Source organism: Sapajus apella, unplaced genomic scaffold (genome assembly GCF_009761245.1).
Source record: "Sapajus apella isolate SASKATOON/1434 unplaced genomic scaffold, GSC_monkey_1.0 scaffold2, whole genome shotgun sequence".
Lineage (NCBI taxonomy): Eukaryota > Metazoa > Chordata > Mammalia > Primates > Cebidae > Sapajus > Sapajus apella.
Window position 1 is genome coordinate 1,936,534 of NW_022436942.1, and position 26,713 is coordinate 1,963,246.

General features: G+C 36.9%; 1 protein-coding gene across 6 annotated transcripts in view; it reads right to left on the reverse strand.

Moving 5' to 3' along the window:
- STK38L (serine/threonine kinase 38 like) overlaps nt 1-26,713 on the reverse strand; it is an 80,313-nt gene that overhangs the window by 22,888 nt on the left and 30,712 nt on the right. For 2 of the 6 annotated variants that reach the window (XM_032283874.1, XM_032283882.1), the window contains exons 2-3: nt 6,148-6,292; nt 2,179-2,230 (exon numbers count right to left, since the gene is read on the reverse strand). In XM_032283874.1, coding sequence (XP_032139765.1) covers nt 2,179-2,230; nt 6,148-6,281 — 186 coding nt within the window. In that variant the 5' untranslated portion in view covers nt 6,282-6,292. Of the gene's footprint in view, nt 1-2,178; nt 2,231-3,441; nt 3,490-6,147; nt 6,293-20,701; nt 21,040-26,713 lie in introns of those variants that run through there. The other 4 variants (XM_032283891.1, XM_032283878.1, XM_032283867.1 and 1 more) reach the window with 4 other exon arrangements.

Below are 26,713 nucleotides of genomic sequence, written 5' to 3' on the forward strand. Positions count from 1 at the left end.
CTTAGTCGCCTGCTTAGTGCTGGGGCATCTGTTTTTGTAGTCTCTTCCCTACACTTCAGATTAAGATCTTATGTTTAAGATTTCTTATCAAAATAATGATGTACAACATATTAATATGATCATATGGTTATTAATTATAAGAATTTTGTATTAATGACATGCAAATAATTTTAAATGTAAAAACGTTTGAGTTAACTGATTAACAAAGTTACCACCTTTCGTATGAATAACAAAATACTGTATTTGATTTAAACATTGCAACCATAAGGAACAGGTACAGTTAGGAAAGGTACAGGGAAGATTAGATATTGATTTGATTTCAACTAATCATTTGATGGTGTACTCTTTAAATATAGAAACTCTTTTCTCATCACTGAAACCATTATACTTTTTTTTTTTTTTTTTTTTTTGAGACAGTCTTACTCTGTCACACAAGCCTGGAGTGCAATGGCAGGATCTCAGTTCACTGCAGCCTCCGTCTCCTGAGCTCAAGTGATCCTCCCACCTGAGCCTCCTGAGTAGCTGGGACTACACACACAGGACACCATGCTTAGCTAATTTTTAAAAATTTTTGTAGAGACGAAGTCTTACCATTTTGTCCAGGCTGATCTCAAATTCCTGGGCTCAAGTAATCCTCTCATCTTGGCCTCGCAAAGGGCTGGGATTACAGGTGTGAGCTGCTGCACTCAGCATGTTAAACTAATTAATCTAGGTTGTGACTCCCTATTGCCTAGTACTAAAGTTTACTTTTCTTACCAAACTATTCTAAACCTAGCTTTCCGTGGTGTGCTATCAACTTACCTCACTATTTCCTTTTATTACACCCTTTATAGCTCAAATGTAAATTCATTATTCTGTATATGTATTCATTATTTTGTATACACCTCTTACCTCTAATGTAAATACTACCCATTCTTTAGAATCCAAATCAATTGTTACTTCTTCTATGAAATCTTTTCTGATCCTCTGAATTAGAGGAAAAGTCTTCTATATATTTTCAGAGTTCACCACATTCTATCATATGTACATATTTTTACATACACTAACTCTCTCTCTCCTAATCTAAAACTCCTTGAGGGTAAACGCCATTGTTCATTTATTCAAATATTTATTCTAGCTCTCTGCCAGCCAGCTGTGGAGATGTAATGCTCAACAAGACGTTATAGTGTCTGGTCTCTGGGAAGACTGTATTTTAAGGCTCCCACGGGGACAGGAACAGTAGAATGCAGAAGTACCTTGAGAGGTTAAGGAAGATTTCCCAGTGGAAGTGATGCCTGACGTGAGGCCTAAAGCTGCTTCTTTGCCCAGGCTGGAGTGAAGTGACATGATCATAGCTCATGGCAACCTCGAACTCCCAGGCTCAGGTGATCCTCCTGTCTCAACCCCACCAAGTGGCTAGGACTACAGGTACATGCCACCACGCCACGCTAAAGAATCTTGAAGAATAATGGGAGTTGGGTAGGAGTAAGGAAGAGTTCCAAGCAGCAGAAAGAGCATGTGACCAGGTCCACAGGCAAGACAGGGAAAATCAAAGAAATTCATACTGGTCAGCATGGGGGACGGGTGACAAGAGGCAAGGCTAGATAGAGATAAGCAGAGGACAACTAGTGAATGGTTGTGTATACCTACGTTAAAGAGCTTGCCTACATCCCAAGATAAGGGAGCCAGGGAAGGATTATTAAGCAAAAGAGTGACGTGATCAAATCTATTTTTAGACTGATTACTCCAGCTGCAGTAGTTTGCAGAAAAACTGGGTGTGGGAAAAGGGGAGACCAGTTGGGGACAGTTATTCTTCAGGTTAAAATATATGGTAGTTTCAACTAGGGTAATAGCACTGGACTAGAGAAGTAGATGGCTTTAAAAGAATATTTAGAAAAAAATTTAGAAGAGTTAACAATTAGTTTATCCCTCCTGGAGCCTACCTTTCTTGTTCTACACACCTAAAATACAGTAGGTAATGTTCTCTAAATATGTGTTCTTGGAATTTAAAAAACAACAAACAAAAATCTGCCTCCTTCTAAAGATATCCATTAAAGATATCCATGACAGCAACAAAGTAAGAAGCCCATATTCAAATGGCAAAATCCACATTATTTAAGTTATAAAATACCTGACATCAAATGAATGAAAAAGTCACTGGGGATGCTTTTGTACAGTAATTATAGGTAATTACATTACCTCTTCATCTGCTAATCCTTCTTCTTCCATGGCCACTTCTAATTTCTTCTGCCTTTTCAAAGGAAAAAATAATTTAAATTTTAAACACATTCCTAACTATTGCTATTTAAGAAATACACATTTATTTATTCAAGTTAACCACTTCAGTTTGCTATGCTAAAAAAAAAAACTTTCAAGTTGGATCAAGATAATCACTAAGAATAGTTTTCCTTCTCAAAAAACAAATCCAGATTTTGCTTTCTCATACTGGCCAAATGAACAGTTTATTTCTAAAGTTTACTTCACTCTCCTGCCTAAATGAACTGTTGGCAATAACTCATGTTCTAACATGGAAAACACTGCTATCTAATGTTTAATCCACCAAAATCATTAATATTTCCTCAATGTTTATATTAGAAATATAAAAAGATGACTATAATGACTGAAAGTATAAAATTTTAAGGTAGATATCCCTGGTTCTAATACTTATTAGCTAAATGATCTTGGCTAAGTCCCTCACTTAAACTTTAAGCTCAATTTTCCTTCATTTGTCAATGAAAAATGTTAAGTGCAATTGTGTGTATTTTATTGTATTAAAAATCTTTGAAAATTGGAAAGTCATACATGTATATTTTTAAAAACCTACTAGCTACCAGAACATCTGCTTTTCTAGGTACAGCCAGGTTCAATTATTCATTTTTTTTTTAAATGGCATCCTTGAAGTTAGTTAAGCTAAGCATTTGGGGTGAGGGCAGTGTGGATGAAGTAACTAAAGCTAGAGAGATGGCTGTGAAACACATTTTGCAACTCATTTCCAAGTGAATATTAGTATTTTATTTCTACTGTGCTAGTTTTCCCTAAACATAAACCTAGCAGAACTCCTCCTAATTAGTTTTGGAGTGTGTCAGAATAACACTAAGTTTCCAGGATTTGGGTATAAGGGTTAAGGATTGAAACCCTCCCACAAATTTTTTGATATTTGTTATTCATGGCTACATGTCCAAAGGTAAGCTTTTTCCTAAACCATCATTAAGATCACTTATTTTTACTTCTTTTGGAAGATTTGTAACATTTAAAGCCTGTTGATACATCAGCACCCCACTGGAGAGGATGAGGCCTAAAAGCATATTCTCCATGACATGCTCCCTCAGTGCTTGCCATAGGCACCTACCTTGGTGCTTATTACACTGATTTTTATCTTTTATTTATGCATTATTTCCCCTAGGCCCTAACCCTTAGAAGGGAATATGCTCCTAACATCAGATCTGTGCTGCCATCACCTACTCCTAGGTACTTCAGTGCTGCTTGTTGAATGATTTCCAGTTTTCTCCTCTGCAGAGAGAATCCAGAGAGTGATAGGACCATTATTCTGGGAGGAGCTATCAACATATAAGCAACTTTATTCTTCTGTTCAATTTCCACTGTCCCTTTCCTCAATTATTTCCAAGACTAACACTTCATGAAATAATTCCTCATTCTGGAAGAGATACAGTAACTTTTATCCATTTCTACCATATATAAACAGGAAAGATCCATGACTTCTGTTGTACATTTTTAAAAAAAGTTTTCCAACTAAAATACTCTTATGCTTTGCTCTGATTAGAAATTTATTGAGCATATGCATTTATCCAATTAGTTAAGCCTTAAAAATACATCACGTTTTCTTAAAGCATAAGCTTTTAGAAAATGAGCCAATTGTTTGACTTGACTTCCAGTGGCACCAAGCTGAGACTACTTTTTTTTCAATAATGCAGATATTTTATTCTTACTTTCTTTTATTTGCTAATAAAAAGCAAACTGAATTTCTTTAACACTGCTGCAAGTAAAGACAATGAACCTTTTAAATTCTGATGAATTTTTTTAAGTGCCTGCTTTTTCTTCCTTGATTGTCTTCTACTTTATTCACTCCCAGGATGATCTGATCACTTCCAGAGACTTTAATTACCCTTATAATTCATTTAATTATTGATATATTTAGATTTATTTCTAACTTATTTTGTGATATTTTGGTATTTCATTCATTTTTTCCATTTTTGGTACTTCAGTTTTTCTTTCTCTCTTGCATTATTTTGAACTGACATTTTTTTTCCTCGTTCCAAATTTTTCCTTCTACTAGTCTGGAAGTTACAAACTATTTTTATCATTTTATGGTTACTCTAGAAATTACAACATAATTTGTCAAACTCTGAAGCTAATTTCTATGCCCTTTCTACTAAGGTCATTAAGTTAATTCCAATTACTTCTTTCCTGAATTATATTCTTCTGTTGGAAAATATTATACTTTAATTTCTTTAATGTGTAAGATATTATCACTATTATTTCTGTTGCTTTATAGAATTTTTGTTGAGATTTATCCACCTGCTTACTATTTAAATCTTCTATTGGTGATCACTTTCCTTCTGCCTAAATGGAACCTTTTGGAATTTCTGCTGGTGCTCTTTTTGTTTGTTTGCCTCTGCTCCATTTTCATTCCTCTCTTCACTTTCAGAACCTTTAGAGACAGGTCAGCTCTTCTAATGATTCTACATGTTTCTCAACTCTCTTTCACATATTCCTATTCTAAGTTGATTTCTGAATAATTACTTATTTTCCAGTTCACTAATTCTCACCATAACTGTATCTAATCTGCTGTTAAACCAGTCCAAAATTAAATTAGACTCTTCCTCTCTATTTCATTTAAACTGTACCACTCTCAGTTTGCCTAGGCACGACATTTCAGGGGCACCATTGACTTGTTTCCCTCACATTTCATATTTGGCTAGTAGCCACATTTTGTCAGTCTTTCTCACTTGTCAGTTCTCTGTTGTCGTCACAATCTTATTCAGGCCTCCTTTCCATTTACCTGGACTACATCACTAGTCCTTCCTGTTTCTAATTCCCCACCTGGACCCCAAACCATTCTCTGTATCACAGCTAAAGTTCTCTTCCAGAGAAACACTAGTGATCATTTGATTCTTCTGCTCAAAAACATCCAAGACTCTCCACTACCACGAAAAGAGCTACATTAACAAAGCATCCAAGGCTCCCAGGATGTTGAAATGTGGCACATCCTGTGCTTGACCCAAATTGGACACTGTCTGACCTGGTGATTTCCTGTCTCTAATATCCTTCGTCCTGCTCTTTTGCCTCTTTCTCCTGCCTTTTATGCATGTATAAATAATACTTTTCCTTTAGAGCCCAGTTTAAATGCCACCACTATTTATGAAGGTTTCCCAATTGCCTTAGTCAAAAGCACATTCTCCCTTCCTTGTTCTTATTTTAATATTATCTTTACTCTTTCATGTAATATTATAAGTTTTACTATAAGTTTTCTAAAGGCAAAATAACATGTCATTCTTTTTTTATTCTTCTATTCCCACTGATGTGCACACAACACTGTAAACGTTTTTGGATTAAAGTCATTTATAAAGCATTCCCCCCACATTTTTTTTTAGATGGATACTCTGTTACCCAGGCTGGAGTGCAGTGGTGTGATCTTGGCTCACTACAACCTTCAAGTGATTTTCCTGCCTCAGCCTCCTGAGTAGCTGGGATTACAGGCACCCGCCACCACACCCAGATAATTTTTTTGTATTTTTACTAGAGACAGGGTTTTACCATGTTGGCCAGGCTGGTCTTGAACTCCTGACCTAGGGAAATCTGCCTGCCTCAGCCTCCCAATGTGCTGGGAATACAGGCATGAGCCACCACACCCAGCCAGGCATCCCTTTAAAAGAAAATATACAGACATATAATTTCACGTTTGGAAAAGGTTTAAAACATACTTGACATGTGATATAAGTATATGGATGCACAAGACTTGGGGCACCTCAGGAAACTACTCTGAAAATAAAACAAGTGTCTATGTGCACTATCAGTACAGGAAACTTACAAACAGCATGCAGGGACCCATCATATTCATATTATTCATGGAAAACAAGCTTATACACCACTCACAGCACAACAGCTTAATTAACTAAAAAAAAAAGTTTTCATTAGCCCTTACTATACCTGGTTTCTCTCTCTTCATGCTGTAAAATTAGGTTGCTATAAAAATTCTCCAATGTGAGCTTGGCTACAGTCACTCTTTCCCGGGTATGGTTGCTCATAGGAAAGGTTGTTGTAGTCCCTGCCGTCATTGCCATAGTAACAGAAACTGAAACAACAAAGGAAACAAATTATTCAGTAGGAAAAAAACCTATCTTTTATAACAAACTCTGAAAATGTTTAATTTTAACTAAGAAAAATTCTACCCTAACTGTTAACACATCCAAATATTTCACATTATAAATAATACAAAGCTAGGGGAGAAAGAAAAAGCACTATTTCCAAAGCAAGAGAAATTCATATTGTTATGGCAAAACCAGGAGTAAATGACAGCGAAGAACCAGTGGCGTCCATACATAATATAGACACATTTATATACATTGTGTCACATTCAATAAGCATTCAAAACAAGAGAAGTTCCATCTACTTTGTTGTTTCATTACTAAATAAAATCTGTAAGACAGTGCTAATAGTTATATCCCTGATAATTGCCAGTCTAAGAGTTAATGTAGTTAAGTAGCTTCTGCCTTATGAATTCTATGAAACATGAAATGTTGTATCAAATATGCATATAAGCACCAGTCTAAAGCAATTTTTACATATACTGCATGGGGTAACCACTTTTAGAAGCAGGACTCTGGATGGGGCCCATAGCTGCCCCATTTCATTCTGAATTCTGGGTCATTGCAAAAAGTGCTTTAACAAGATATAGTAGACTTCTCCAGACTGTGCAGCCCATTTCATTTTCAAATGAAACTCAAATGCCTATAGGAACCAAGAAGGAAACAGAAGTGTATGAATGAAGCCAGCTAACAAGAGGGAAGCTTTGTGGCCTTAACTAGACGATGTATGTCTGCTTAAAGGCATTCCAGTGCCAACTTTTAGAGATTACTGGGCCACCCAAAGTAGATAATTTGGACTATTAGATAAGGAGTGTGGCAAAATGTCTGCTTCAAAGTAGGGAAGCCTGAACTCTGGTGGCTGTGGCAGGTGGGCACTGACCCTAAGAGACTTGCCTACCACAGGCATATCTGGACAAAAAGATTAGAACAGTTCATACATTAAAGAGGCTTTGCTCATCTAGATGAAAATCATAATAGACCATTCAGCTTGCCAACAGTGACCATCCAAGGCATTCTTAGTTGAAAAGTATTCACCCAATCCTGCCATCTATGTCCCAACATCCATCTTGCTTTAATTACATGAAGATACAGAGCCCTATATGTAGACCTGAACTGGACTAGATTCCAGGGTTGATGGAAGGAACCAAAAGATGTCAAGCAAATCAAGAATAGGTTGAAAGCAAACAATTATCTATGGCAAACTCCCAGTTCTACTGATGTCCTGTTGGGGGTTTATACCTCAATGTACTGCCTGAGTCTCGGAATCATTATGTCTAAAACGGAATCTACTGTTTTGGCATTATAAATCTGTTCCTCTGCTGACTGCTTTAAATGTTTTCATAATGAGAAGCTGATGATGTCACTTGTTTAGAATCATTCACGGCTCCTCATTGCCTACTACAAGCTAAATTAGCTAAACATAATAAATAAGAACAACTTACATACATTGAGTGTGTGTAAATATCAGGCACTTTATAATATTTTACTCACTGATTTCCCCCTTTTTCTCTCCTGAGAATTTATGATAGAGGCACCTGCCATGCATGATTGCATTTCATCCTCACAACAGCCCTGCAAAGAAGGGAAGTGAAGTCTGAACAGTCACATAGCTAGTGTGATGAGGAGTCAGGACTCCAACTTGCTATCCTTATCTGTTGCTTTTTATCTTTTCTATCATTATCTGCTGCTCTTCCTCACCACTCATTCTTTTCCCAAAATACTTGGCTCTTTCAAGCCTCCAATCTTTTGCATGACCTATCCCTGACCTATCCACCACTCTCTCTGCAGGAATCCTGCTGATCCTTTATGGCCCACTTTAGCTGAAGTCTTACTGTGGTGACTTTTCTAACATGCTCTACCAGAAGAGGCATCACATTTCTCAATTTTTTGTGCATGTTCTCTAACATTGGTAGCCTGGCACTGGTGCTTATCACTTCTAAGAAAAATTCAACCCTAACTCTAACAGTTATTCCACCAAACCAGGAATGCCTCCAGGCAAGAACTCTTTCTGATTCATTTTTCAAAACTCCCCACAACAGCACTGCCTCTGACACGGAGTAGGCATGAATGAATGAATGAATGAATGAATGAGACAACCTATTGATGGGGGGGGTGCTGCAGGAGTAGTTGAAAGAATTAGCCAACAGTAAAGTACTCTATAAAGACTGGCTAATAAGCAACTGTGGAAAAAGAAATTGCAGAAGGTAAAAGTTAGAAATTAAAAGATCTAATCCCAGCCTTGTTGCTCACTGATCATATGGTCTTATTCAAATCACCAGAACACCCTTAACTCAAGTCACTTTTCCCGAAACAGGGCTTATAATATTTGCTCTGCCTGGTTCACAGACCTAGTCTAAGGCCATTTGAGATCACACACAGGAAAGCCACAATGGCTCATACAAATTTAAGATACTATTCTAGGTACCTAGTTTAATCTTTTTATTGTGCTAAATCTTTACTAATAATGAGTGTTATTTTTAAAACAATAAGTAATGAAAAATAAACTCATAATTATCATGGCCAAGTGATTTTTAAGAATTTAGCTGGCTGGGCGTGGTGGCTCATGCCTGTAATCCCAGCACTTTGGGAGGCCGAGGCAGGCGAATCATGAGGTTAGGAGTTCGAGACCAGCTTGGCCAACATGGTGAAACCCTGTCTCTACTAAAAAAATACAAAAAAATTAGCCATGTGTGGTGGCACGCACCTGTAGACCCAGCTACTCAGGAGGCTGAGGCAGAAGAATCGCCTGAACCCAGGAGGCGGAGGTTGCAGTGAGCCAAGATCGCGCCACTGCACTCCAGCCTGGGTGACAGAGGGAGACTCGGTCTCAAAAAAAAAAAAAAAAAAAAAAAATTAAGCTGCTCTTACTGGATTGCTATCTAAGACAATCCTGCCAAACCATTTTTGGAAATTTCAGCATCATTGGCCTCATGTTCTGTGTTTCAGGATCAGATGCAGAAAGGTCAAAGAATGCTAGGCACAGTGGCTCATGCCTCTAATCCCAGCACTTTATGAGCCAAGATTACTTGAGGTCAAGAATTTGGGACTAGCCTGAGATCTCGTCTCTTAAAAAAAAAAAATTTTTTTTTTTAATTAGCAGGGTGTGGTGGTGCACACCTATAGTCATAGCTACTCTGAAGGCTGAGGCAGAATTTATTGAACCTTTATTCAAGGTTACAATGAGCTGTGATTGTACCACTGTGCTGCAGCCTGGGCAATGGAGCAAGAACCTGTCTCTAACTTTAAAAAAAAAAAAAAAAAGTCAAAGAAGGAAAAGTGAAACAGGGATGGTACACAGAAAACATCTCTCAAATCAAATAACAACTGTTAACTGGGGCTTGGAGTGGGAAGGGAAGGATGGACTGGAAATTTAGGAATTTATGCAAATTTAAGAAATCCAGACTATACAAAGTTAAATAAGTTTCTTACTATAACACTTCCCAGCATCTTCCAGTTTTTATTGTTGTTGTTTTGGAGACAGAGTTTTGTTCTGTAGCCCAGGTTGGAATGCAATGGTGCAATCTCAGCATAATGCAACCTCAACCTCCCAGGTTCAAGGGATTCTCCCACCTCAGCCTCCCTAGTAGCTGAGATTACACGTGCACACTACTGTTTATATATTTAGTAGAGATGGGGTTTTACCAAATTGGCCAGCCTGGTCTCGAACTCCTGACCTCAAGTGATCCGCCTGCCGTGGCCTCCCAAAGTGCTGGGATCACAGGCATGAGCCACCTTGCCCAGACTTCCCAGCATCTTTAATATGCTAACATGCATCCTAAACCCTTCAAAAAAGGATAGGTATACAATTTGTAGCAGTATTATAGTGAACCTCCCCTAGGCATATAAAATTCAAGTTCATAGATAACTTCTCTTCCAATGCTTTTTGGTAAACAACTGCCTGTTACTTTTTCAACAAAGATTTGAGGTGAAGAAACCTTAAAAGTTCCATCAAAGAGCAACACCCTACGATTGTAGAATGGTTTCTGACTTGCCTTGTATTTGTTGTAGCAAACAGATACTAGTGAACAGAGAAAATATCTGGAAGATCTATAGCCAATGAGAATTTATAAAGTGGTTTGCTACTTTACAGATTTGCCTTTACAAAAGGTCAAGACCCAACTCTAGTTGTCCAAGGCCTTATATATTTCTTTCAAAAAGTGAATGGTGAAAAACAAAAAACAAACTTTTATAGTACCTCTTGAAAAAAAGCACAAAAAATAACACATCATTCACAGTTATGTTGTTCATAGTTATGCCTACAGAAGTTGGAGAGAAAGACATATGTTGAACTTGGGGTGTGGTCTTAGAGGGAGCTGACTGTCTGCCAAGGGGCCTCATCAGGCAGGCTGCCCTGCCTGGTCTGCCAAGCTGCAAGATCTGGCCCTCTGCTGCCACTGTCTCAGGGCAAGCAAATTCTGGAATCCACTTTATCCTAACAAAGTTGACAGAAGACAAATATACAAGATAGAAAGGCAACGTAGCGATTTACACAGTAAGAAACTGAGTGACAAAAAATTAGTTTCAGAAGATTGCTTGGCAAGCATGGCGTCAAAACAGAGAACTGTTATTCAATTTAAATGTTTAATGGCATCAGGATGAGGCAGAATCTGAAAAACACAAGGCTGATGGCTATCTTGCCTAGGGCGCCTAGGCCCACTGAAGAGTGGCTGTAGGAGGTGATGTGCTACTGACCAGGCCTTCCAAGAATGAAGCCAAATTGGGGGGCCAGAGGTGGGAACTTCTGAGGAACATTATTGAGCAAAACTTTTGAGGAAATTTTTGTGAAACATAAAGAAGTGCTAGGGAATTCAAAATAATCCCAAATAACGAAATTATCTGCATTAACAGTATAGAAAGAGTGGCACATGTCTGTAGCCTCAGCTACTTGAGATGCTGAGACAGGAGGGTCACCTGAGCCCAGGAGTTCAAGGCTGTGGTGCACTATGGTGGCGCCTATGCATAGCCACTACACTCTAGCCTGGGTTACAGAGCGAGACCCAGGCTAAAAAAACAAAAACTCAACAATGTAAAAATACATACGAGGTCATTTTAGATAAATATTTATGAACCTGCGGTCTTCATAAAAGAAGATAAACAGAAGATGAGGTTTCTGCTATCATAAGAAAATGTAATTAGTTTTACTCCAAAATCAGAAGTGGATGATAAGTAATGAAATACTACTTTCAGACACTATATAATTTAGTCATGATTATGATGTTCTTTCCATTGTAGTTACACAGACATGTATGCCTTGTTTAAAAACCAAGTAAGAGCAAAATCTCTTCTATTTATCTTTGTAATAAAAGCATCACAGTACCTGGCAAAGTGCTGGGCACACAGTAGGCATTCTGTAAGTGATGGTAACTGAACTCTAAAGTAATAGATTTTAAATTATATGTGTGTTTCATATATAATAATTTCATTTGGATTAAGAAATACAGAATCATTTGGTATTCTATTAACCTTCAGAAATACATTTGCAGAAAAAACAAAAATCCCACCCTTATGCATTATTATACAGTATCTTTGTAGAGACTGGCTTTAAAAACAATAAAAATTTATTTCCTTTTTACCAGACACAAATAGACTTTAAAAAATTTTAATTATACAAAACTAAGAAGTTATCAAATTATTAAAAAGAATGGTCTAGATGTCTGGCACTTACTGTATTACAAATTTATTCCTTTAATGGATTTAACACTGTTCTTTTCTTTTATTAAAGCCCTTTCTTTGGCCAGAAAAAGAACAGGATACAATTTGCAAGTCTAGAATTCCTGTTGTGATAAAAACAACACAAGGTGCCCTTGAATTTCCTGTTCACGTGTGTTTTCTCCAGACTGCTCTATTCATTAATGGAGACACTACCAATAGTTAAGTCCAACATTCTTTACTTTATCAAGCCTGGGGAAAGGAGATAACAAATCTGGCACTCAGGCCATTTATAAATAGATGTGGTATCTCCAACTATTTACCATCAAACTTCTAAAGGAAGAAAATAGAACAACTTTACCTGGCTGTAAAACAAATTATTTAACTGGTGATTTCACCTTAGTTTTCACATACTACATTTCAGAGGAAGGCATGTCCTTAATACTACTATATTGCCTTGTAGTATAAAAATTCTCCTAAAGTCAATTCTCTAGTTACAACCACACTGCCCTAGTCCTCAGATTGGACACTGTATAAACTGGATCCCTAATGAAAGGGCAGCCACAGCTTCTTTCTTTGGGAGGCACAGTCTAAAAGGCAAGAAATTCATAGTCAGGTGAAGATTCAAATCCCAGCATTAACTTTTACTAATTGTATTATTTTCAAGCAACACTTAATGCAGATACATACTATGTTGACCCTATGAAGTGCTGAGAAGACTGATAAAACACAGTTCCGGCCCTCACGGAGTTTATGATAGTAAGAAAACACAAAGTAGGGATGAATCAGCTCTTCAAGAGGAAGGGTAATCAAAGGTTTAATAGAAGAGGTAATGCCTGAACTGAATCTTGGAGGCGAAGGGGCTGTAGTAGTTCACCAGTCAGATGGACTTGCAGAGAAGGACGAGCTAGCTGTAAGGCATGAAATACACTGACACACTTAAGCATACAGATAGACTGAGCATTTTTGATTGCATGGCAGAAGATGAAGGTAGAAATAAAGATCTTTTTTATCATGTTAAAAAATTATCCTGAGCATAAATGGGAATCACTCAAGGCTTTTAATTTAGTGAAAACCTAACAGCAATTACAGAACATTTATTGAGTGTTTACCCAAGTACCAAGAATTCTTCTAAGAATATTACATTCTTAGAAGCATTTAATTCTCCTAACCAGCCCTCAAATCCCATCTGATTTGCACTTTGGATAGATTATGCTGGTACAGTGGGGGATGGCCAAAAGGCTGGACGTACAGATTAGACTAGAGGTAGTAAATCTGCTCAGGAGGCCTCAATAACAAATAGTCAAGGCTTACAACCCGGTAGCCTGCGGACTTAATTTGTTCGGCTTGTGCTACAATTTAGAAAGTAGACGGTTTCACATGAAAATCCAGATTTCTGGTTCCTCCTAAAAAGTCTGATCTGTTCACAATGAGCTCTTGTTCCTGCCTGCACACAGACAGCTGGAGCAGAGCCACAGCCGGCCCCTTATAATACCACATCCCACCTGACCACCTCTCTCACATCCCCAGACTCCTTCACTCATTTTATTACTCACCTGCTTCCTTTACGGTACACTTGAGATTACAGAATAGTGAGGGCCTAATTAAGATAGTAGCAGAAGTGATGAAAAGAAGCCTCAGTCAACTAGAAAGACTGAAATCTCTAATTATTTCTAAGTTTCAGATCTGGGTGACTAGGTAAATGATGCTACCATCAATAAGGTCAGAAAGCGTAAGAAAAGCTAACTTGATGGAGAAAGAAAGTTAGTTTAAGGCTGATCCTGTCTGAGTTATTTAACCTGAGTCAGGATCCACATTTCTAAAATGGAGATCATAAATGCCAACCTTATAGGGTTGATATGATGCTTTGATGGTGGCAGAGCACAGGATGAAAGGCCAGATTGCCTGGATCTGAATTCTGGCCCAGCCATTCACTAGCTGTGTGATTTTAGGCAAATTAAACTTTAAACTTTCTATGTGTCAGTTTCATGTTAAACAAATATAATAATAGCCAACTTGTGTGCATGCTTATTATGTTAATATAAGACTTTAGAGAATTCTAAGTTAGTATTTGTGAAAGGACTGAGATAAGTCATGGGTTTGATAAATAAGTGAAAAATATTTTCAAAGTACCTCCTGGCTCATGTTAATGCTTAAAAATTATTAATTTTCTTCCCTTCCCTGCTCAATCTTCCTGCTCATCCCTCCTGCTATGGGCTGCTACCATAGTCAGTTAAGTTTGTAAATTTAGTCTCTAATAGATAGTCCCTCTCTCTTCTGATCTTAGCCTACTTCATTTGACAAATCAGATTGCTTTTAATGGAGAGGGGAGAAAAATGCATAAAAAAATATTTAAAGTAAATAAAGAACTCTTGGTAGAAGCCTTACTAAAAGTTAGTAGTGACTTGGAGTAGAACTAGAGGTAGAAGTGTTCCATGGAAGAACCACTTCTCTCACAAAAGAGAAATTCTCATGAGGCAACACACACCAATATATTTATAATCTCTTTACTGTGTCTGCTGTTAACAGCTTTTGTTTTTGTTTTTATTTAGCATGGCCCTCCCCATGTGGCATATGCCCAGATCACTAGACCAGAGGGACACATTTCATTAACAGACACACTTGTCTTTGCTCCTTCTGTGAGTCTTAAGGTTGGTGATAACGGCACAGTGGTGCTGAACTCAACATTATCATTTTTATAACATTATCATTTTTATTTTCAAAACCGTTTTAGAAATAGACAGTTTTCCTATGGACAAAAACATAGTTCAGTCGTTGAGTATCTGAAAGCTCATTTGGCTACAGTAATGCTGTTCATGGCAGACTACCTGGCTTTATTAGTCCAAATAATTACTAAAAATCCCTCTGAACTTAATTTTTTTAAAATTTGCAATGAGAAGGGAAAGTGTTTATAAACCAAATGTAAACCATTAAACTAAGAGGTAAATTTACCAAAGGAGCAATTTATTTAAAATTCTATTTACCAATCTTAATGTTTACAGTATCACCCTGTTTTTCTCAAGAATATTTAGAAAGAAGCAGTCTACTCTTATAATACTTACAAAATTGTTCTATTGCCATATGCCTATCTAGTAATGCATTAGATTTTGTCTGCAAAAAAATGCTCGGCTGAATCTACCACGCCATAGTTAACTTTAAAAAATTACCTCAGCAGAAATGCCACATAACTTTAAGTATTTATAATCTAGTGCACCTCAGTGGGAAAAAAAAAATCAATGCCAATTTTTAGATAGTAGAGGCATCCTTAAAAGAATTTTAAATCAGTTTCTATTACTGTCACACACAAGCACGTACAAAAAAATAATTGCTTTAACTGACATAAAAGAGAAAAAAAGCCACAATTTGCAAGAAATGGGAGTAAAGGGTAGGGGGGAGGGAGATGATGGATAATGAAGGTGAAGGGAGACCAGAGTGAGTATGTCAACATTATTAAAGGAGTAAATATTCAGAGGTAAAACAAAAACAACTGGGAAAAAACAAATTTATATTATATATATATAACTAAAATGATGTATATTTGTTATTCATATTTAATTACAAATAAATATATATATATATATATGGAGAGAGAGAAACATTTATAGAATTTATAAAGATGAATTAAGTAGCCTAGGGCAACTTTTGGAAAGCATGAGAGCATGGTTCGGGGAAAGACAGACACTGCAGTGATCTAGAGAATTTGGGACCAGCAGATTTAAACTATGGCTCTGAAATGTGGGTTTGGATGAGTGAGATGGTAGCTAGTGTACCTAGAAGGATCTATCCTTCCCTTTGCCTTGTCAGCTGAGCCATGCTTTCATCTATGAATACGTCCAATAGCCCAACATCATAAGTTTTTTTTTTTTTTCACTTCTGTTATAAAGAATATGGGTCAGTTAAAAGTAAGACAAATGATTTTTTAAATAGTGAAATTTAGAGTTTAAAATAAATGTATACTTTAAAAATGTTAACTTTAAAGACATAAACTTAGAAATGGAAAAATAATACTGTTCGCAAAAGTAGCAAGGAGGAGGAGATGGAGTACAACATTTATAAAATATGTAATAATCTTGGCCAGGCATGGTGGCTCATGCCTGTAATCCTAGCACTCTGGGAGGCTGAGGCAGATGGATAACTTGAGGTCAGGAGTTCGAGACCAGCCTGGCCAATATGGCGAAACCCCATCTCCACTCAAAATACAGAAAAATTAGCTGGGCATGGTAGCACATACCTGTAATCCCAGCTACTTGGGAGGCCAAGGCACAAGAATCACTTGAACCCAGGAGGCAGAGGTTGCAGTGAGCCGACATCACAGGACTGCCCTCCTGCCTGGGTGACAGAGCGAGACTCTGTCTTAAACAAAACAAAACCAAACCTTGATTTTAAAAAGTCTTGGATTTTAATAAGGTAACCTAATCATAGATTGTGGCAGGAAGAGAAGAGGAGAAGACATTCAATTAATAGTATTGGAACAACTGGTTATCCATTTTGGGAAAAAATCAAGTCAGATTTCATTTCACTCCAAAATGCAAAATAACTAGCAAATGCTTCAAAAGGACAAACATAAAACCTAAAGGAAGGAAAGAATGAGGGAAGGAGGGGAAGAAATAAAAGTTAAAAAAATTAAACTTCAAAAAAATTACAGGAAAATATAGATGAATACTGCATCTTCAGAAGGAACGGGCTTTCTTTAAAAAAATCATCACAATGACAACTCATACTGCATTTCATTATACAAAAATCTGGAATATACATATGTATATACTGTATATCAAAAAGATTAAAAGAATAATTTGGAGAAAAACACTGTAAAATAACAATGTCTAAGTATATCTAAAAGCAGGCCGGGTATGGTGGCTCACATCTGTGATCCCAGCACCTTGGGAGGCTGAGATGGTGGATCTCTTGAGGTCAGGAGTGCGAGACCAGCCTGGCCAACATGGCAAAACCCCATCTCTACTAAAAACACACACAAAAAATTAGCCAGGCGTGATGGTGTCCGCCTGTAGTCCCAGCTACTCGGGAGGCTGAGGCAGGAGAATCATTTGAACTTGGGAGGCGAAGGTTGCAGTGGGCCAAGATCCCATCACTGCACGCCAGCCTGGGCAACAGAGTGAGACACTGTCTTAAAAAAAAAATACATATATATATATCGAATAAGTACATACATAGCTTTTTAAATATTAAAGTTGTAAGGAGGCAAAGACCTAATAAATGGATAAATAACACTATTTGACAATAAATAGGAATAGTTTAAAATGTAAATCAAAGACATGGAAACTTTAAAATAATGCAGTATGTTCCCTATACGAAAGCAGTCAGAATTTAAGGGGAAAATACCCCCTTAGTGAGGTCCAGTCTGTCATGAGGTACCTTTCTATGCCCCATATGCACTTGTGCTAACTGGCAAAGATGTGACCCTTTCTAATAGGCAATACGGTAATTTATACCAAGAGCCATAAAGATTTTTTATATTTTGACATAATAATTCCAACTTCGGATTCTTTCCCAAGGAAATAACCAAAATTGCAGCAAAGATTTTTTTAAATAAAAGCATTATTTTAAATAGCAAACAAATTAAACCAAATGTTTAAAATTAAGTGAAATGATCGATGGAATGATGATAGTATAAAATATCATTGAAAGAACACAGAAGAAAATTTTCCCTGCAAATTTTAACAACATGAAAAATGTTAAGTAAATAAGCAGGATATAAAGTTCTATTTTCAAGTACAATACGAACTCAACTATACAAAAATGGGGAAGTTAAATTGTGATGTAAGAACAATGTGAAATTATGGATGATTTAAATTTTGTCTTTTTGAATTTTCCAAATTTTTGATAATGGGAAAACAGCCATTTTTATAATCAGAAAGAAAACATTTAAGAGTGATCCTAGGAGAGTGCTGGAGGTGGGGGAGATAAAGGGGAATCAAGTTGCACTACTTTTCAGCACACAGAGGTGGTTTTTCAGGTACCACTGTACTTGGATTTTTTTTTTCCTATAAACCAAATTCTTAGTTCTGGTTTAGTGGCAGAAAAAAAAAAAAAAAAAAAATTGGATGTCATGGAACAAAACTAAAGACAAATGAGAATAATAATAAAAGGAAATTTGAAGAAAGTTTTCTGGTCATATCTTACACTTGAGATTTTAGGGCAACCATTTTTTGGTAGCTTATACGCACCTGTGCATATCTACAAGGGCTCAAACTATCACTGTCTTCTCAAATAGCTTTTCCACTGGTGACTAGAAAGGCCCATATCAAAAACCAAAAAGCAGAACAGCACAACTGTTAGCTAAATGATCTTCAAATCTTATTTAAAGTAAAGGAAATACTCCTTCAAAATCATACAAAGAAGAGAGAAACAAAGTGAATGCTCTAGTTAAGGAAGATGCTCACCCCCTTTATTCCTTCCTTGCCTGTTTTAAGGGAGATAATGCCTGATTCAAAACATCAGTATGCCCGAAATGCATATTTAGAGCTAAAAAGTGAAGGTTTGGTGTGTGTGACCAGAGAACAACAAATGAATGTACAAGGCAGGAAAAGAATGAGTGGTGAGAGGCAGGGACACCCTGGCAAAGGGAAGGGGAGGAGCAAGCTTGGGAAGCAGCCTGAACACATAAACCTATACAAAGCTTGGGCAGCTTGGAACACTTGCTTTTCATTTTCTTAAAAGTAAACTTTGAATAGGAATGAGAGAGCATGAGACAGACCAACCAGACACTTGTACGCACAACAAAACTTGAAAATATACTGAGTTAAGTGAGGATGTAAAATATAAATTTCAAATACAAACTCAAATTTTAATTTTCCCATTCATTCAAAGCTTTACATCACTAAACAGCTTCAGGAGAGACTTATGAGCATTTCTCAGTTATACCAATTCCTTTTTTATTTCTTAATTTTAATTTTTAAATTGCTGTGTTTTTTTGTTTGTTTTTTAGAGACAGTCTTGCTCTGTTGCCCAGGCTGGAGTGCAGTGGCACAATCTCAGCTCACTGCAAACTCCGCCTCCCAGGTTCAAGCGATCCTCCTGCCTCAGCCTCCTGAGTAGTTGGGATTACAGGTGTGTGACACCACACCCAGCTATGCTGTGTTATTTTGTTTGCTCTTCCTTTTCAAATGAAAACCACCCCCTGAAAGAGATCAGACTAATGTTTTAACAACTTAAGAGCCAGAAGCAGCAGTCCTTTAGGGGTGCAAACCATTAGATAAGACTAAAATTAAAATATGGTATCACGAAGCTTACAATTTTAAGACCTAAGTAGCTATGTGCTATTTTTGGTTATTTTGAGTCATTTCAACTCTCCCAAGAGACTTTTTTGACCATCACAAGTGACCAAAAAAAACTGTTCCCAACTAAAAGCAGACATACCATGTGACTCATCAGACTCAGATATTGTGTTAAACACACACACCATTTGACTTCCGCAACCATGAGAAAAGGGAGAAGACATCCATCTCATTGATACCAGAATACAAAAAATTTTGAGGCAGGAAGGAAATTTTTATGTGGTAATGACCTTTATCATTAATACCTGAACAGCTTAATACCTAAGCAATGAAGAGGACCACACCATTTTTTTTAACTTGTGATTTTTAGAACACAATTCTGGATTATTTGTTAAACAAATATAGGAAAAGGAAAAAAATACCTAAAATGGAATAAAAAGTAAATTGTATAGTTGGTTGTCATCAAGGATATCCTGTAATTCAAGTAAATACACTGGCAAACCCTCCCATAAATCAGCTTATAAGTTCAATTCTATTTAGCAATTTTCTAGACTCTACTATAGGTCAAAGATTGCAAACTTAGTTCATCAAGAGGCAAGGCTGATAGAATAATAAAACTTGAATTCAATTTCAGTTACAAAAGCTGGTCACTATTAAGTGATGTACAGACTATCTTATCTGTCATTAAGTGAGAGAGACTATATTATCTAGTCCATCTCCCTCATTTTACGGACATGAGGCCCAAAGACATTTGGCTATTTAGTGGAAAAGCTTGGATCAGACCATATCACTTAACCTTCAGGTGAAGCTCCCATTCTAGCTGAGAGTCCACAGTGCAGTGCCCACTCCAGGACACTGTACTACCCCCGCAGCAAAGTTGGATATCAGAACACTGATAGCCAGGGCTGAGTCCTAGATTATGTAGTATCTATTAGCCCTAACTCTGATGACCATATCTAACACTGATGTCCGTATCTAACACTAAGTCACTGTTTCCTATCTTATGATTACAGAACTGTGGATCAAACAACTGGCTTCTGCCTGTTTTCTTCGGATGACCAAAAAATGACAATTTCATCCCAAACTTGCTGGAAACCAGAATATTATGACTAAAGGTTTCCTGAAAGCTATTAAGATTTCAATTATAGAAGTTGATCACCATTCAGTGATGTAGATTTAGCCTGGGACTCTACCTCTAAATGCAGCGTTAGCTGTGTGTCCCAAAGTTGGTTCTCAAAATATTATACAGTGTATGGGGTCATGGGAACTCCTTGTTCAGGACCCTAAGCATGAGGGCAAACTTAAGTGTACATATATTCATATTTCTAGAATATGCCATAGGTAGTTAATAACAGAGGTGAAAAAATATTTCTAAAATATAAAAATGCACTATTTTCTTTCCAAACTGGATGTATCTTCTGCCCCATATGTAAAAGTAAAATGTTGCATGTAAAAATGTAAAAATATCCAAAAGTATACAAATTCAAAGTGAAAGTGACCTCACAATCCTACCTCCCATAATATCCAGTTTTAACTGTTGAGTAAGAGACTGGAGTTACACTCCCTGGATTTAAATTCTGGCTTTGCCACTTACGAACTGTGAGAACTCTCAGGGTGTCAGTGTTCTTATCTACAAAACAGAGATAATGACAGTATATAAAAATTAATAACTATGTTTATTGAGTGTTTTACAAAGCATAGATATTGTTCCAAACACTTAAAACATATTAACTAATTTTAATCAAGTGACCGATTGACATGTGTTAAAGCCCTTAGAATAGTGCCTAAGACTCAGTCAAGTACTCATTAAATGTTAACTATTGCTATGTCCTTCCAAAACTTTAATGCATAAACACACACACACACACACACACACACACACACACACACACACACACACACACACACACAGAGAGAGAGAGAGAGTTTTAATACAAATGGGCTCACATAAGCTATTACATAAACTGCATTTTTGAAAGGTGTTCAATATTAATACAAATGGATCTACTTCATCCTTTTTAAGGAGCACATAGTAATAATAGTTGCTAACATATAATGAGTTATTTGTGATAGACATTGTGCTTTATGTGTATCATCTCACTTAATCCTCATGATATCCTTAAAAAGCATGTACCAATTTATAGAAGAGAAAACAGACTTAGCTGGATTAAGTTACTTGCCCAAGATCATACAGCTAGATGTGGTGAAGCCAGCTTTTGAACCCTAGTTTCTCTTAAACTAAGCAATCAAGCATATTGCACCTTCTGTTAAGTGCCATAGTTTTAAACTAACGTCCATTAACAGATGTTTAGATGGTTTCCATTTTTAGGGGGTATTTTTAGCTATGCTATAATAAACATCAAGGATCACAGACTATGTACTCTTTCTCTTTTCCGTATGTATACTTCCAGATGGGCAACTGTTGAATCAAAAAACATTCACATTTAAAATTCTGATATACACAGCCAGACTGCTTTCCAGAGAGACAATACCAATTGGCCATCAATAGTTATATGAGAGCACCAACACTAGGCAATGTCCATCTTTTTAATCTTTGCCAGTTTGATAGGTTAAAAGAAAACTTAGTTTTGCTTATACATTCCTTTGATTACAATGACTTAAGCATGTTTTTATATATTTTAGTTAACTATTTCTTCTTTTATAAGCTGCTTAAGACTGTTGCCCACTTTTCTATTGAAAAATTCATTCTTTAAGAGATTCTGACTATAATTGAACAATGTAATTATTTTAAATAGCTGACATCATACCATAACGCCAATATTTAAATAATTTCAACTTATACAACAGAAGAAAAAGTGTGATTTAGCTTATGCAGGAACTATAGTTATTATATTAGAAGTAGACACTTTCCTATAAATCAATAGGATCAAACCAAAGCTGCTGTCACCCTACTCAAAAGTTGAGAATGTAAGTAGAAACCATTTTCCAAACTAAGATTTTCTGTTATTCAGATGTGACATTAAGACTTCATTGTTTATTTATTTGGACCAGCATATATCATTTCTTTTTAAAAATTAATGTCAATTTACTCTTTGTTTTGTTGTTGTTTTGTTGTTGTTGTTGACACAGTCTCCCCTGTCACCCAGGCTGGAGTGCAACGGCGTGATCTTGGCTCACTACAGCCTCTGCCTCCCGGGTTCAAGCAATTCTACCGCCTCAGCCTCCCAAGTGGCTGGGATTACAGGTGCCCGCCACCACGCCCAGCTTATTTTTAGTAGAGACAAGGTTTCACCATGTTGGCCAGGCTGGTCTTGAACTCCTGACCTCAGGTGATCCACCTGCCTTGGCCTCCCAAAGTGCTGGGATTATAGGCGTGACCACTGCACCCAGCTTCAATTTACTCTTTGACAGAAAACTTCCCAGCTTAGATCATGATTGTCTAGAAATCAACTAAGCATTATCCTTATCTCTGTCCTTATTACCACTGTCGTTGTCATCATGGCTACCATTTATAAAACACCTTCTGTGTGCCAGGCAGTACACTGTATCTTATATAATCTTCACAACAGCTCTATGAGGTAGGTACTATTTTTCCATTTTGGAAATGGGAAACTGGGGCTCAAACACGTTATTTGCCAGAGGCCTTTCAACTGGAAAACACTGGAGCAGGGAATGTGAACCCTGCCTCACTGGAGAGCTGTTGTTCTATGACCCATGCCTACTTTTTATGACCAGAGTCAGTTAAATAAAGCTAAAGCCAAAAATAAATCTGTAGCTTCCTAAAGGCAACTCAAGAGAATTACTGGCCTTCTCTTACATTATCACCTTATTTATTCTTAGTAAATCTTAAATGGTTTTAGAATTCCTTGTTTCAAAGAAACTTAAAATGATCAACATGTCTAACTTTGTAACAAAGACAAGGCTGTGTTGCTCCTCCCCGATTCAAACTGCCCTTCTTGCCAAACCGCTCCATACACTTTTTAAAGAGTTTTATAATCTGTTAGAAATCTATGCAGTTATTTCAGACTATTTAAAATATGTGTTGTCTATCTTACGCCTTCTTCATTCACTTATCGAAATAGGGAAAAAAGTATCAGAATGCTTTCTATATGAACAGGAAGATTAACCAACGTTGAATAGCAGCCAGAATCCTGGCAAAGATGCCATCACAGGGAGTCAGGGTTGAAGTCCAGGTTTAAGGTGCATCTAGATGGGTTCCCAGGGCCCCTGAAGTAGCCTCAGGAGGTCCAAAAGAAAAAGCTCCTCTGGCACAGTCTCCTAATGGTGACAATGGAGTCCCTCTCATCTGCTTGGCAGCCTTACAATCAGAGAGTTCTTGCATCTAACCTAATTATTTCCCACTGAAATTCAAACCTAATTCATTTATTTATTCTCTATAAAAATGAAAAACACCACTGTAGCAAGTAACTTGCTCAATTTCTCACAGAAAATAAAGGTAGCTGGAATCAGTACTGATTTTCTCTGATTCTCTTTCATTGCATAATCAAAAGTTCTTATTTTGCTAAGGGAAGAACTACTTATCTCCCTCAAGAAAACTGTGAAACTGATTTGAAAATAACATTTCCTTTCTGAAATGTTCATGATTACTATATATCTTAGAATTTAGAAACAGAAACCCTTCATAGTACTTTTAAAGGTCTTTTTAGTAAAAATAATAACCATGGGTAACTTTGATCAAATGCTTCTGTGTCAGAAACAGAACTAAAGGTTTAACATGCATGATGTTCTTTCATCTTTATAGTTCTATAAAGTAGGTGCTTCCACATTTACAAATAAGGAAGTAGGCTTAGTTAAGTCATCATCCCAAAGATCTACAGCCAATAAATGGAACCTGTCTCCCTAAGCTCAGAACCCTCAGCTATATGGTCTCTCAACAGACTTTTATTTTTTAAATGTGTAAGCTTCCCTTTTTAGAGTATGTTGTTCTAGAAAGCATAAGTTCTTTATAATAAATTGTATTTTTCTCATCTCTTTCCATTATAAATCTTGTGGAAAAATCACCACCTCACTGTTTTACAAAACTAGAGAGTTACACTTAAGAATGTAGTAAAAAAAAAATTTTTTTTTTTTTTTTGAGATGGAGTCTCACTCTGTTGCCCAGGCTGGAGTGCAGTGGCATGATCTCAGCTCACTGCAACCTATGCCTCCCAGGTTCAAGCAATTTCCCCTGTCTCGGCCTCCCCAGTAGCTAGGATTACAGCTGCCCACCATCAAGTCCGGCTAATTTTTGTATTTTTCCTTAGAGACAGGGTTTTGCCATGTTGGCCAAGCCTGACCTCAGGTGATCCACCTACCTCGACCTCCCAAAGTGCTGAGTTTACAGGCATGAGCCACTGTGCCCAGCCAGCAAACATTTTTTTAAAACTAAGGGAAAAAAATATGTTCACTAAGACTTAGAAGCATGAATGTAAGTATACAGCTTTTGCACCAGAAACAGTCCATTTTGAGACTCTGTTCATTTAATCTACCCATTTATTGTCACAGCTAATCATTTTATTTTCACAGCTGTATAATAAAAAGATGTCACTCAACTTTCAGTGGGGCTAAATCCCAATAAACCAATCCTAAGTTGAAAACATCGCTAAGTAGAAACTGCATTTAATAGTGGCAGCAGAGGAGACATTCCCCAACTTAAAATTTTTCAACTTTATGATGGTCTGAAAATGAGGCACATTCTGCAGAAATCACAAGGACCACCTTGATGGGCTTGTATCACAATAAACCCAACCTAAAGCTGAAAAATCATAGTCAGGGACTGTCTGTATTTTGACATCTGTGGGGCAGGCCCCTGTTCTTTTTCCTTTTTTATCCTCCAAATTCTTATACTTTTTCATGTGAATTCTAGAAATCTACTTATAAAGTTCAATTTAAATTACTGTGGAGATTTTGATTTGGTATCATCTTTTGAGAAGAGGAAAAGCATGATTTACACTATCCAGCCTCAGTTGATTTCAATTTCAGGGCTGTCTATAGCTACTTTGCCAAGCTATTTCTGCCAACTAGGAGACAAGTATTCAAATTGAGAGTTAAGGTTTTTAAAATCCTTTTAAAAAATTGCATCCAAACTCAGAGGGTCCATTATTGATTATAGAAAACAAAGATATTCAACATACCTAGTAGGTAGTGTTTGCAAGACACACAGGCTTTCAGGGTGACCAAATAAAGACAAACCTGGAAGAAGCCTATTAAGCTAATAGTTCCATTGGCTTTAGGTAAGGCCAATCAAATAATTACATCACTAGCACCTGTCAATGTATCAGGCAATACGATAGTAGGAAGAGACCCACATAGTAAAGAGAGAATATGAGCATGCTAGGATCCCATAAAATTGTTGAAAAAAAAAGTTAAGACTAACCCATATAAACGATTAGCCTGGGTGGCCTTTCTGATACAAGCAGGGCTCAGTGTGGGCTGCAGTGCCCAATAAAAACTAATAGATGGAATAGCTCAGCTCTAGCTTAACTAAATGCCTGGTAGTAATCAAAATTCAGTGACAGCTATTCAGAAGTCCATGTGAAGAAAAACAGTGATTATGTCAAGTTGGTTTATAAATCAAGGCTGGGCTACACTTATGGCCTCCCAATAAAAGGGCAGAGATCCTATAAGATCCTTAATTGTTCTTGCAGCAGCTACTCCAGTCATATGGATAAACTGTGCCCAGCACTAAATTAACCCAATGGGAAATCCCCATGCTTCATGGCTTATAGGCTATTCAAAACCAGAACCTGATCCTACTCTCCTTATACATGACCTGAAAAGTCCTATTCCACTGGACTTGCATCCTTAAAAACTCCACCCAGTTTCCTGACATCATGGAAATTTACTAGTCCACTTGGAAGACCTAGTATGTAAGCTCATCTATTTGTGGAAAGAGGCAATTCTTTCCAAAATTACTGAGTCAGAAATTTTTACCAGCTCTAGACTTTTCTTTTAAGGAGGGGAATTTTTTTTTTTTTTTTAGTTTTACTTGAATAAACAGGATGAACACTGTATCTCCTCCCAAGAAGCAAAAAATACTGCTCTAATGGCTGGAAAAATTGATCAGGAGTGGAGTGGAAAATCTGCTTTAAAATTTTAAAATTATATACAAACTCCACAGTTATTTAATTTTTAAAGAATTATGAGATAAGACATCTCCATGATTTACCTGTCATTCCAGAAAACACTACTCAAGGAGGATAGACAGCTTTTTCTTCCTCAAGTATTTCCTTTGAAAATGAACAGAAAACGTACCTGTGAGTTGGTTTTAAGGCAGTTTCACTAAAATCAGGGAGTTAAAGACTAACCCTCTTGAGGTTACTTCCAGTCGTGTGTGTTGCCCAGGTTGATCTCGAATCTTGAACCCCTGGACAAGGGACGCTACCACCTCAGCTTCCCAAAGTGCTTTATACTTTTTAAAGGTAATTACTGGTACTTTAAATAGGGAAACAAAGCAGGGTGTGAAGTTTTCACACACATGCCTCAGGACTCTATTTCTAATGAGATGATATACTGTAAATCATGAAACACTAATTCACTTTACACCTTATAGCTTTGTATTAA